This window comes from Lepidochelys olivacea (genome assembly GCF_965140295.1).
Source record: "Lepidochelys olivacea isolate rLepOli2 genome assembly, chromosome: 8".
NCBI lineage: Eukaryota > Metazoa > Chordata > Testudines > Cheloniidae > Lepidochelys > Lepidochelys olivacea.
The window spans coordinates 89,738,738-89,753,043 of NC_140418.1; the positions used below are offsets into that span (position 1 = coordinate 89,738,738).

Sequence of the window (14,306 nt, forward strand, 5' to 3'; positions counted from 1 at the left end):
CCTTTGGAATCCTTGTCATAGGACCTTTCAAGACCAACTTTCTCATTGGAGTGTTTGCAAGAGGACATGGTCAGAGAAACATGTAGAGTAGGCACCACAAATAGCTAATTAAGTACCAAATACTTGAAACAACAAAATGAGGAAATGAAAGCCCTAATTTGAGGTTTTTAAATTAGGCCACTATGTGGAATTCTGTGGGGCCAAAGTGCTGATTTATGTCAGTCAAATGTAGGCGCAGGCATCCAATTTCAAAATGTGGGCATTACACGTTCACTATTCTTGAGTTTCCTGAGGGGAGAGGTGGGTGGGGAAGATATTGACCCTTCTAAAAAAAATACTAACAGTAGCAATCAGGTAGATATATGGGACTATGCTGTTATGACTTAAGTTTTGGTCTCTGTTGTCTCTTGTAGTTTAACGGTGGTTGCCTGAAATTGTGGCATGTATGGTACAAAGGTTTTAACAGAGTTTTCATATTTAAGGCTACTTTTGATAAAGGGATTTAAATCAGAAGTAGTATCCTGAAGAAACCCCATGTCTTTGAATAAACCATTTGTGTGAAGATGACACATCACTCTAGAATTTTCTGTTAAAAAAATTTCATTTTCATTTTTTTTAATCGATGTTAGCCCTAAGTAATAAAGGCTCCTCTCAGGACTGTCTCCATCACTGAAAATGTCATCGTGGTCTGAAGGTTCTGAAAAGCCCTCAGAAGAAACAACAGAAAGGGATATTGTTTTGCTGGCTTGGCTCGGATGTTGATCAGGCAATATTAGAAATGCCTGATTTCCCACCTCCCATGACCTAGAGAAAGGATCTGTAACTAAGGAGTCTTCACCTAAGAAGCATCCATTAAATGAACCACTTAGATTCTTTTGCTGTTCACAAAGCCCACTTGATTTGCAGTTACTGATAATTGTAGCGTACTTAATATTGGACTGTCTCGTAATTCCTTCACTGACTTTGTCATCATGGGAACTCTCAGAAAGGCTGTTACTGAAATGGCTGCTAGAACAAGCCGAGTCATGCTCAGAGTCTTGAATCTTTGTGAACATTGAATCAACTGCTAATAAATCTTGCTTGTCTTCACTTTTCAATGCTTTAGCAACATTGATGTCTTCCAAAACTATTTCTGGCTCCAGAAGAAGAGGCCCAAATGATATTGCTTCAGGATGCTTGATAAAAAGATGCTCAAAAGTTTCAGGCTAGAAGAAAAGACATATTTTAATGCTCATCTATCAGTTAATAGTTTTATTTCAATGTGAAGTTACTGTACTTAAGAGCCACAGATGAAAACGTTATAAAAAGTACATTGATGAAAAACAAACAAAACCTAAGTCTGCTATGTGGCAGGGTATCAAAGGGGGGAACTGAGGATAGAGAAAGCAAGCACATGCCTGTGTCTTATACGTGCAGGGAAGGATTGCTCCTGGAAAGTGCTGAGCATTCTGGCTTAATTCAGCAAAGTCCATTAATTTCAATGGCACTATTCATGTCCTTAAAATGAAGCTAGTACTTTAGTGCTTTGCAGGATAAAGCCTTATATGCTACAGGATTTTTTTTGGCATTTTATTTTAATTGCATGAACAATTTGGCATATTAGAAATGAATCAAAATCATTTACACACAACTGAAATGACCCTGCCTGTTACAATTATACTATCTAGAGTCAAATCCTGCCATCTAATAATTTTTTTAGGCTCTTCACCTGTGAGTAAGGACTGCGTGTTTGAAATTTACACACACACACACACACACTTATTTTAAGGAAATGCATCTTATCCTACATCATAAAGGATGTGAAATATATATAAACATTTCAAATATACCGCAGTATAAATTGATAATAGGAAACTGGCTTTCCTATTTACTACTAAGAAAAGTTCACTTTAAAGTATATACCCACTGATGAATTTAATTAAGACAAATAAAAAAATAATTAATTAAAAACAACAGATTGTGTTTATGTTAATAAACCATACAGATATTATATCACAGCAGGAAACCTTCCAAAGTAATGATTCCAAATTTCAAAATGCTTAGGCTGTTGTACATTATAAAAAGGTATGGTACAATTTTATCTATCTTAGGCTCGTGGGTGTTTGTTTAACCTAGAATAGCCATCACCATAGCATTTAAGCCCTGATTTAGCAAGGTATTTAAGCATGTTTTTAAACTACTCACACATTTAAATGTCAACACTTGCTTTGGTACCTTGCTGAATTGTAGCCTAAATGCTGATTTGGGATAGCTTCTGCAGTGCTTGCATGCTCAGAACTCTCATGGACTTCAAAAGTACTGTGAATATGACATTTAAAATTAGCAAACTGATTACTGAAATGAGCTGCAGACAGTTGCTACAATGCATATACCAAGCAATGTCTTTAATTCATATTGAATGTCCCTTATTGAAATTTATCCTTCCCTAAGGCAGATCACCTATGAATCCAGGTAGGAATGTAGGAACTGTTGTAATGAATCAGATCAATGGTCCATTTAGTTCAGTATTCTCTCATCAGCAGTGGCCAGTACAAGATACTTCAGAGCAGAAATCCCACAGTAGGCAGCTGTGGACCTCTCGGCAAGCATGTTTCTTTCTGACGACCAATTACTAAAGGTTGACTTATGCTCCGAAGCATAAGCATAACTCTGGATATGAATTCTACAGAATCACATTAAGAATACTGCCTATCACATTTTATCAAATATCAAAAATTAAATTATCAAATACCACTTTTTAAAATAGACATTTCAATTAGTAAAGGTCACTTTCTGCTGAATCAAACACATCACTAAGTAAAATATATTAGATGAATATATAAATACAATGAATATACAATCTCCTGAGAAAGATGTAATACTATAATATAATGTAAATAATGACAGAGTAATATGTGTAAATATCGCTGTAAAATATGTTCTCAACAGGTGTGTTGTATGATTTGTGCAAATATTTTATAGCAGTTAACATAATTCTATGAAACCAAAAGGGAATACTCATGGTGTTAGGTGGCACAGAGTAAAATTTAATTCACACTCATTTGCCAGACACAAGGAGACTACAAAATATGCTCCACTCACAATCCTGCAGTCCTTAGGTCCTGCTTAACTTTACACACTGGGAATAATCCCACTGAGGTCAATGGGACTACTCACACTATGCAAAGTTAAACATGTGCATAAATCTTTTCAGGGATAGTGCCATAGTCATTACTCAGCCATATCTCCCTTGGAAATCATTTGGAGCTTTGGATAAGTAAGGTCTGCAGGATTAGACCCTATGACCCAATCCTGCAAACACTTATTCACATCCTTATCCTTAAGTACAAGAGTCATTTCACTGGAAAATCAGTGGGATCATCCATAATCTTAACATTAAGCACGTGTGTACATTTTTGCAAGATTACAGTACAGATGCAGGATTTACCCATCCTATGCTGTACTGCATTAATGGTTAAAAATGATAATATTTTGTTAAACTAATACTCCATAAATACAGCCTTGCAGTATCAATCATAGAACATACTATATCAAATACACACATTAGTAATCAATTATTGACTCTAGTTAACCTTGCATTCTGACAGACGTATCAAAAGAAAATAAGAGTTACACGTGGCTTCAGACATAAGGATGTTAGAGGTTTCTAGTGCTGATATGTGGAAGTTTTATCCAGGCAATGGGTATCAAAGCTAATGAGAGTTACAGTACAAGTTCTACACTTAGTTTTTCCCACTGGAAATTGCATTCAAATAAATGAGGGCAGAATCTGGCCCCAGCTCCATAAATTCCTTCTATTTTCAAAGGCGTATAGACCCTGGCCTTGGATGCACATGGAATCAGAGAGACTCAACGGTGCTCATCTGAGGACAGTATGGGTACGTCTACATTGCAATAAAAATAACGAGTCTCAGAGCCTGGTGAATTGACTGGTTCACAGGGCTTGGTTTGCAGGGCTATAAGTTGCAGTGTAGACAGTCTCCCTCTCAGTCTGGATCCTGGGCTCCGAGACACCCTTGCATCGCAAGGTTTCAGAGCCCGGGCTCCAGTCTTTGCCCAATGCCTAAACTGCAATTTTTAGCCCCACAGCCCAAGCCCTGTGAGCCCAAGTGAGCTGACCCGGGCCAGCTTCAGCCATGCCATGAGTCTTTTATTGCATTGTAGACATACCCATGTGGCCCATTTTTCACTAAGATTAATAAAGTGTACGAAGGAAGCATGCATTAAATATATAGACTGTATTGCAGTACATGCTGTCAAAGGTCACATGACCCTTCAATTTCCCATTCAGCACAATACATTGTGACGGGGCAAGGCCAGATGGCTATAGAAAAGTAGTGGGAGATAGATATTTTAGCTCCAGGCTAAACAAATCCCTGGTACCAGGATAAGTGAAATGGCAGCTGCTCCAGGTCAATTAAGACACCTGGGGCCAATTAAGAACTTTCCAGAAGGCAGGGAGAATGCTAGGTTGATTGGGACACCTGAAGCCAATCAGGGGCTGGCTGAAACTAGTTAAAAGCCTCTCAGCCAGTCAGGTGGGTGTGCATGTCAGGAGCTGTGGGAGGAAGTTGTGCTGTTGGAGAGGCTGAGTAGTACACACCATATCAGGCACAAGGAAGGAGGCCCTGAGGTAAGGGTGAAGTGGAGCTTGAGGAAGTGAGGGCTGCTGTGGGGGAAGTAACCCAGGGAATTGTACATGTCATGTTTCTAAAAGGTCAGCTACCATAGGTGATACTATTAGGGTCCTTGGGTGGGAGCCTGGAGTAGGGGGTGGGCCTGGGCTCCCCCCCTGCTTTGCCCCTGATTAATCACTGAGACTGGGAGACAACAGAGACTGTGCAAGGAAGGATAACTTCTCCTCACCTCCCTCACTGGCTTATGATGAAAATGGCTCAGTAGACTGTGATCCTTGTCCCTAGAGAAAGAAGGGTTATGTGGAGGGTCACAGTGAGCCTCTGAGGCTAGCGAAATCTGCCAGGAAACGCGGGACCCACAGAGGCAAGGACAGAAATTTGTCACAACACTTTATATTCACATGCATAACTTCTTTCTCCTTAGCTAGGAACCCAACAGGACATAAGAATATGGAATAATGTCATGGGAGTATAAATCCTTTACTCTCCTTTGGCTGTTCGTAAATTAGTCTAACTTCACTGATTTCAATGGGCTTACTCCTGATTTACACCAGTGTGGGAGGAGAATCAGGCCCACAGTCCCTGATCCAACATGTGAGTTATTGGGGCGGTGGTGATAAGTTTCCTTTTCTATATATAGCTAAATTAATTAAGTAAATAAAAAGGTCTCTGTGCTACTCACACTCACACACTTCCTCCAGCAATATGCAAATCTTTGTTCAAAGCCCTACAGCCATATTTGATACTTTTCAAAATTGTAAGGCATTTTCGCCATCCTTGTCAGTATAGCAGCACTGTGATGCTAGTCCACCGCTCCATGGAGCTAATGGAAAAAGTCTCACTGACTTCAGGGAGCTTTGTATCAGGCCCTATATTATATATTTCAATGAACTTTGTTTAATATTAAATGATATTCTTTGCATTCTAACAATACAGCAACACTTCAAACAAAAAAGAAAAAAAGACTTTAATAGGTTAGCTATAAACAGGAAACGATGCTAAATGGAGATTATACTAAGCAGAAGTTGCCATATTAAGGGTAACAACAGATTTGTACACACACACACACACACACACCCCTAATGTCAGACACTATTATTAAAGTGGCTGTGATAATAGCTTTGTGTTTAAATGATAGTGAGTGAAGTACCTGTCTACACAACACAACATGGACAATGGTGCTTGTCACAGAAAACTTTGGCACAATGAACATTCTGAATTATTTCTGCAAATTCTTTGGACTAAATTCTGCACTCAGATGCATGTGATCAGCTCCCATTGACCTTTATGGCAGTGCTGTGTACATCCTCAACATGCCTGAAGTCAGTGGAAATTCCCAAAGCTGTTCAGCTTCAGAATCAGGCTAGTTCTTGGGCTAAACAACCAATAACTCTGTTAAAGAATTATTTTAAGATGATAATGGGGCAAGTCTTGCACTTAACTAGCTGAATCTCAGACCATTCTGATATTTCTGCTTCTATGGCTCCAGCCTCATAGGTGCTGGGCACTCTCATCTCTTATTGAAGCCTAGGAGATGAAAGTGTTCAGCCCTCTGCAAATCAGAGCCTTAATAAACAGGTCACTAAAAATGTGATTTAAAGCAAGATTTTTGCCGACATGTGTAGCAAACCCTGCTCTAAGCTGCAATATGGCAATTGTTCCTGATTTTGCATGGGCATCTTAAGTTTTGAACAAAACTATTTCCAGGACTATCTTTAAATCAATCATCATGTATTGTATCTGTGTTTCCTGTCTTCTGAATGTAAACAGAAAAATCTTCTAACAATTCTGTATATGAAGTCTGGGAGCTGGCACAATGGTTCAGCAGGAAGTGATCATGATTAGACTTCAAAGAATGTCCATTCTCTGTTTAAATGAAATGAAATAAAATAAAAGATGAGAAAAGAAAACTTCACTGGGAATGAAAATTAAATATCTGAAAAAAATCAAACAGTCATGGTCCATTAGATGCAGTTTCTTTATGAAATAGTAATCCTGAATTTTTAAGTTACTATCTCAATGACTACACAATAAGTGTCAAATTCTGGAACAGAGGGACAAATTCTCAGCTGGTTTGAACTGGTGCCTGTTCATTTAAGTCTGTAAATTGGCACAGGTCAACTGTAGCTGAGCCAGTTTGCACCAGCAAAGAATTTGGCCCTGGGTGTGGACATGTGCCCTCCCCGCCCCCTGACTTCAAAGGGTGTCATACAACTAAGAATCATCTGGTGGCAGGATTTAGCTCTACTAAACACTAAGCCTGGACTTTGACTCAACTTTGAGTCCTAGCCCCCACTTCCACCCACACAAAAATCAGTGTGACTCAGGTCAGCAAACATACAGGACCTGTGTCCTGGCACGCTGCTGGAGGAGTGAGTCAGAGCCCAAGTCCTGCTCTGACTCGAGTCCAAGCCCTATCCTTTTTTGCAGTGTGGATGCAGCTTATGCTGCAGACCAGAGTCAGAAGGTCTGCATAATGCAGTGTGAATGCATTAGCATGGCTGTGAGACCTGGGTCCAGCAACTGTTAAGCCCAAGTTTACAATGCAGTGTGGATGCTCAAGAACAGGCTTGGAAACACTGGGTCCACAGACTGAGAGTTACAGTGCAGTGTAAACATACCCTAAGATTGCCCATGAATTTCAAAATACGTCTTGATCCGAGGTTCTGGCCCACATCCAACTGTCAGCTTTCTACGGCTGAAGAAAACTCCTGTGTTTTGCCACTCTCCATGGCTTCAAGATCTTGTGTTTGATTATTTGGATAATTCTTAACAGTTTAACACTTTAAACTGAATGTAAGTGTGTGAAACACAAACCCATATTAAAAAAACGTATCACTATGGAAACCCATACCTTCTGAAAATTAACTCCTTGTGCCCAGGAGCAGTTCTTGGGGTTTGGAACATCCTCCCAGAACAGTTTCTTCATTCTGAAATGTTTCGACAAAGCATTGGTTTAGTACTGATTATACACATTGTATATGGCAGTGCTCAAGACAGAAATATAGAACTGCTCACTATCATGGCAGCACAAAGACATAAGCAGAGACAGGGTAATGGCCTGATTTTCAAAGGTACTGAACATGGGCTTTCAGAAATGTCTAGTTCCCAGTGCTGTGTTCAATCCACTAAACCAGAGGTTCTCAAATTGGGGGTTGTATTGGGGGGGGGGGCGGGGGCATGAGAAGCTTGCTGCACTCATTTTACCCACAGCAATGAATAACTAGCGGGGCTGATTCCTCCAGACATATCAGCCTGCAGATGGTGCTGTGCCTTTGACTCTTGATGGCGCCGTGCATTGCGATGGATGTCTGTTAAGCTTGCATAGGAAAAGTATACAAAGTCGTTGCCATCTGTACGTTAATCCGTTTGCTACAATGTGGTGTGCACGTTTAATTGTAAGCATTGACCACGATCGCAGTTTTGCTTTTGCTTTTATTACAATGGGTTACTGGCTCATTCATGCAATTGCTCTGCTTCAAAAAACAGGCACACCCATCATACTAGTAACAACAGTGTGATGCTAGTAAGCACTATCTCACTTCAAATTGACATTACTCCATACTTAAATGGCTCTGTTTGAATCAATGCCTTACAGTTTTTAATATTTAGTGAGAGTTGCATGTGTACTTGTATGGTGTGGGGGGTATAAACGACTACAGACATGAAGAAGGGGGGGCGCGATCAAATACGTTTGAGAACCACTGCACTAGACTATGCTGCCTTTCAGATAATGTACATCTCAAATATATAAATGGTCCCAAAAGTTAACTAGGTGTGAATGTTTCTATAGGCACACACTTTTTAAGCTGCAGTGTCTTCTTATAAGCACATTTAGGGAATCGTATATGGAAATAAACAACATGCCTTTGTTGCGAGATCAGCAAAGTTCCAAGCAACAAAACGAAGGATGAAATAACTATTGGTAGAATCACATAGATGCCTGCATCATTCCGTTTTTCACTCCTATCTGAAAACGAAAGGAATCTGTTTCAATCTATTTGCAATATTTCTCCAGTTATCAGTCCTAACTTTACTGCAATTTAAAATATCTATAAATAGAACAGTTTAGATAACGATCAGTATGCATACAAATCAGAAACAAATTACTCGCTGTACATTAGTAGGTTATATATGCTTATTGTATCACCCTTAAGTAAATTGTATTGTGTCACACCAGGGACCCCTGACTTGTGTACAAATACACAGGACGTGAAATTACTCTAAAAACTCAGTGGCTCCCATGTTTCTGTGGGACAGTCCGTTGTTCCCCTGTTACTCAGAATCATCACTAAGGCAAATAAAGGGAGTAGCCCATACACAGAAGAACCATGGGAATATAGGACCTCAGAAACCCCTTGGGATTGTCCCAACATATGCCCTTCCCCTGCAGAACACTGACCCTTTTGAAAACATGGGTCAAAACTTGAAATGCATTATGATATTAAATAAAATGTAGAGACAGTGCCAGGAAAAGTTGGTGGGGGTACTCCACTGACTTCTAAGCTATGCCAATTTATATCAACTCGACTAGGGTCAGTTATATCTCAATCACTGTGTTTTCAAAACAGTTTTCTTGTTGTTTCTCATAAAAACATGAGCAAGAGTCCATATCATATTCAAAGGGAACTTTTACTAACCAGCTGCTGCTTAATAAAAAAAAAATTAAGATCATATTGGTCACCTTTGATGAATCCATCAGTTGTTTTGGGGTTGCCTACTCCTTCAGGGAATATTGGGTACAGGCTAAACTGGTACTTCTCAATAAGAATAAAATGATCTGGAAGGAAGAAATCAGACTTTTGAGTTTAAATTCCAATTTAGTAAGACTATAAAATACTAGCCTCTAGAGAGTCTTTGATCTCATGCAACAGTGGTTCAAGGGAAGCCCACAGGAAAAGAAGAATTATTTTCTCTCGTTTAATCCTTTAAATTTTGGATTCAAATGTAGACCCAACAATCTATTTTGGATATATTAGCAATTTCTTCTTATGGAATTATTAGCTTTTGATGAAAAGATTATAAATATTAAAGCCCCAAAGCACATACAGTAAAATCTGGATAAATAGTAGATATATGTAATATTTATATTTAACATACATTCAGCATATATTGGTGTTAGCATAACATATATAACTGACCTTTCCTCTTCATCACTTCCTCACAACCAAATACAAACCCACACATGTACAGGATGTAAAAAAGATGAAGCATACTTTTTCCCCAAGTTCAATATGGTAATGATGATCCTTAAATGGATGTAAATCAGGAACAACTCCATTGAGATCAATGCAGATATATCAGCATAAAGCAGGTGCAAATGAAAGGAGGGTCAGGCCCAGAGTGAATATGGAGGTTTGTGCAGATCTGAACCAACGAGTCTGCAGTTCCTTTGTGCGCAGCGACTAAGGTGCGTATGGCTTTGCGGACCAATGCCCACGTGACACAAGGTGATGCAGGACCAGGGCCTGGGTTTTTAACAGCAATAAGGACAAGTCAGCAATCCTGTATCAGCCCAGGTCATTAACTCTATAGTTGATCCTCAACTGACAAGTAAGATCCAGTACAGCCAAGAGCAATCTTTAGCACTCAAAGTATTCTTTCATTACAAAAAAAAGAGAGAGAAGGATACAGCAGAGAAGCTAGATTCATGTACCCAGAAAGTGCAACCTTTCACCACAGTGTAACACAGGTAAAAATATCATGGGTGTTTATTTTCAAGTACAAACTCACCATAAATATAGTATTTGCTAATATTTGGAGCAACTCGTATCCATTTCATTTGTTCTTCCTCATTAAGGTTTTTCCATTCAAGAAAAAAAGACATCACATACATCTGAGGTGAAAGTGTCCAGGTCAGAATTACACAACTGCTGTTTACTGGATAAGCACTGAGTGACTGCACAATATTCACTGATAAAACAGAAAAAAGCATGATTAAAATGAGATCAGCTATACCAAATCAGAGTTGGATTATACATGCTAAATCTCAGATCCCACACAGAGATGAAAAAGATTATAATGGTTTAGGTTCTTTGTTGTTTATTTTTGCATCTCCACTTAAGTCAATGAAGTGACATTGTTTTACACTAGCACAGGACTTATCTTCACAGTGGGGTAATGTGCTCTACAAAGGTGTGATTTCTAAAGCACACCAACATGTTGCACATTAATTAGTCTATGCAGATTCTGACAGTTCATATAGAAGGTACCCTAGCGTGTTTTAATGTAGTACTGTTTGAAACAGCACTACATTAAAGCACGCCAGCAGCGTCTATATGGACCGATTAATGTGAAAATCGTTAGTGCACTTGAGAAATCGCACCCCTGTAGAGCATATTAGCCCACCCTGTAGACAAGCCCTGAGTATCTGACTCCAGGTGTTAAACAGATCAAATCTGTGGGTTGTGTTCTCACCACATTTCACACAGTGTTCTCTCCTTAAGCAATATTCCTGTTTTGAGCAATATTCCTGGTTCTTACCTCGATCTTTCAAACTTTCACTCCTTAGTTGAGACATACTGTAATAGCTAAAAACCATCAAAATGTCGCTAGCAAAACAGAGCATAAATCTACGGCTCATGTGGTGTTACGCTCTTCTATGGAAGAGGGATAAGAACCTAGGTGGCCAATTTCCATCTTGCACTCCTACTGCTAGCTGCAGCCTTTCTGGGGTACGTTCATGCACACCATTAGCCAGACTTTGACCCATAGAAAGCACATGCATTTAAATACTAGTTGACAAAATTTCAGCTCTGCCTACAGATTGCAGTAATGCTTCCCATGACATTTAAAATACAGACTACCACCTAACAAGGCAGAGTCTGGGTGAATCAACAAAGAGGGTGCTACTATGAAGTGTAAAGTCATAATGAATAAGTGAGCTGTCAGAAAATGCCGAGTCAATGGAAATCAAAATGTTCCACAGGAAGGCGTTGATTTCATCAAAAGTCTTGACAGAAGCAGCAGGCTGGCCAGCGAGCCCGCCTGCCTGGTTTCCTGCCAGCCCACCTGGCTCCCTAGTTTTCCCACTGCTCATCTGCAGAGGGTTCTCAGAAAGCTGGAGCATGTCAATCAAGCTGCTCAATTTCCTGGGATCTCCAGTTCCCCTGCAGTCCACCAGGTAGGCTGCCAGGCTATCCAGTTCTCTGGGTCCCCCACAGCTCACACAGCAGGCTGCCAGGGCTGCCCAGCTCCCCAGCTGGCAGCCGAGGGATCCAAGCATCCCTCAGGTGAGCAGCCAGGATCTTGGGGTGCATATTTCATTTCAGAACAACCAAAAATGTTCCCACAGTGGGAATGCTTTTGCGTTGCTGAAACTAAATATTGGGAAATTTCAGTTCTGTTAAAAATGTGGAGTTTCAGGCTTTTCATTCCTATTATAGCAGAGAAAGTCATCATAAGAGGTACATTTTCCTTCTTAATAAAGATTTCTTTGTTAAAAGAAAACTGTCAAAAGCACAGTAGGCATTCCTAATGTTAAACATCTTCTGAATGCATCAGTGTTATTACTAACCTGTTAGTCTTACCTGTGCTCATTTGCTGCGACAGAGTTAAATTAAAATTCATTGAGGAAGCTCCAATTGAGTTAACAGCTAGCACTGTAATGGTGTGTGCATCCTCAGTCCATGGAAACATACAGGTAGTGCCATTGGTGACATATTCAGTCCAAGTGATGTTTTCTGAAGTGTGATGCTTTACAATATATCCACACACACTGCATAATGAGTAATTCCTCATCAATGGCTGCAGGAAATATCAGTATATTTTAGCTTGCTAGGGTTTGATTTTCACTTGACAGTAGAGAGCAGCCTTCTAGTTCTGAGAGAGCAGGACCCTAAATAATACCCATCAGGGAGACGACTTTTCTTATACCTAAAATATTGCTGTGCATTTAAACAGGCTAAAGTTTTTCCATAATCACCGACGCCTGACATCTCTACTTACCATAGCTCCTAAGACAAGTGTGATTGAGGAAATGCAAACCTTTAGTTTGCTCTGGTAACTCATTGTTTTATCTTATTATTTTTAAAGGATGCAGAGCCAGAAGGAATTGCCATGATCCTAATTTGGGGAAGTATTTTCAGTAAAAGAGACTCAGGACCAGATGCAATAATGCATGCGAGGCTGCAGGCACAGTTACCATGACTACATGTGCAAATAAGGGTAGTTAGTCAGTCACCTAACTAATCGTTTGCATGTGCAATTACACTGTTTGCACGTAGAGTCATAGCAATTGTACAGGGGATGATTTATAGTTGCTGGAACAATTCTGCACACAGACCTTGGCCTCCTTTTCTGAGAATCTGGCAAATGGAGATGAACATCTTTCAATATAATTTGCATCCACTGTTTTTAAAGACTCCAAATCATAGAGTTTAAGGCCAGAAGGGCCTCACAACCAAAATAAGCCCAAAGGAGACTAGATTGTGTGCCAAAGGCAGAGAATAAGAGGGACTGAGGTGCAACAATGCCCGAGGGTCCTGCAATGGCAGGGAAATGACTAAGTGAGGTGTACCCAGATAATTCTGGAAAGCAACCCACATGCTGCAGAGGAAGGTGAAAATCCCCAAGGTCCCTGCCAATCTGACCTGGGGGAAATTCCTTCCTGATGCCACACATGGCGATCAGTGAGCATATGAGCAAGAACCAGCCAGCCAAGCCTTTGAAAGAGAGAAGTCTCAGTGTCATCTCAGAGCACTGGCCTATCCTGTCCATGGTCCCATCTCCATGTGGCCATCTAGAAGCTTTGGAGGAAGGAAACAAAAAACATCACAACAGAATACATGGGGGTGGGGGGCCTGGGGGATCCCTTCCTGACACCTGCAGGTAGCCAGCTGAAGCCTTTGTTTTTTGGCACATGTAAGCATCAGACTCAAGTGCAATATTTAAAAAAAAACTTTTTAAAATAAATGAATGGTACATCTTTGCAATTATATTTTATTGTGTATTGCCTGGTCAAGTCTTAAGATATCATGATTTGACTTATACATCTGATATTGGAGTTTCTATTCCTCCAAACTGCAGCGAATCAGTACAGCCCAGATGGCAAGATTTGTCTCGACAGGAAGGATGGTGAGTGCTTTACACTCTGGCCAAAATACTGTCCTTCCTATCCTGGGTGCTGGGAAGTTGGGAAGAGGAGCTGGCGATGCAGTGGTTCTTTAGCAGAACAAAAGGACTTGCTTGCTTTGAGAGGCGGGGATTATGTGTATACAGTATATGCTGTGTGGGTGATGAACAAATATGAGCAGCAAATGACCCCATACAGCCTGTACTACTGATTGCCCCATGTAACTATGCTTAGGGTACGGTCAGATCCTATTCACCCAAGATGGGCCTCTGGTGTGACAACCAGGGCAGTTAGCAGGGTCACTGGCGAGTGTTCTGTTGAACTGTAAATCTGGAATCCTGCCCTGCTGCTGAATGAAAATGGCTGCTGACTGACTGAGTGAACGGAGAGTCACTGTGACCTCATAACCATCCAGAGCAACAGCAGAGGGAAGGATTCTATCCTATTAAGTTGGAGAAAAGGGAAGAAAAACAGCTCTGCCAGCTTGTGGTAGAAAAGACTTCAGTGTATAAGGAAAAGGGAGAGGGAGAGACAACTGCAGAAAGCAGTAAGGAGAAGAGAGAAAGATATGGGAGGAAAAGAGGTAAGAACTATAT

At 40.3% G+C, this 14,306-nt stretch overlaps 1 protein-coding gene across 1 annotated transcript in view; it reads right to left on the minus strand.

Moving 5' to 3' along the window:
• Positions 1-383: 383 nt before the first annotated feature.
• The window catches only part of LEPR (leptin receptor), a gene marked incomplete at its 3' end in the record, with an annotated part of 72,577 nt that continues 58,654 nt past the window's right edge, over positions 384-14,306 (minus strand). The window contains exons 14-19 of the mRNA XM_084636321.1: positions 12,167-12,383; positions 10,371-10,550; positions 9,322-9,417; positions 8,505-8,607; positions 7,492-7,567; positions 384-1,205 (exon numbers count right to left, since the gene is read on the minus strand). Of these exons, the coding sequence (XP_084492447.1) occupies positions 384-1,205; positions 7,492-7,567; positions 8,505-8,607; positions 9,322-9,417; positions 10,371-10,550; positions 12,167-12,383 (1,494 nt within the window). The remainder of the gene's footprint in view (positions 1,206-7,491; positions 7,568-8,504; positions 8,608-9,321; positions 9,418-10,370; positions 10,551-12,166; positions 12,384-14,306) is intronic.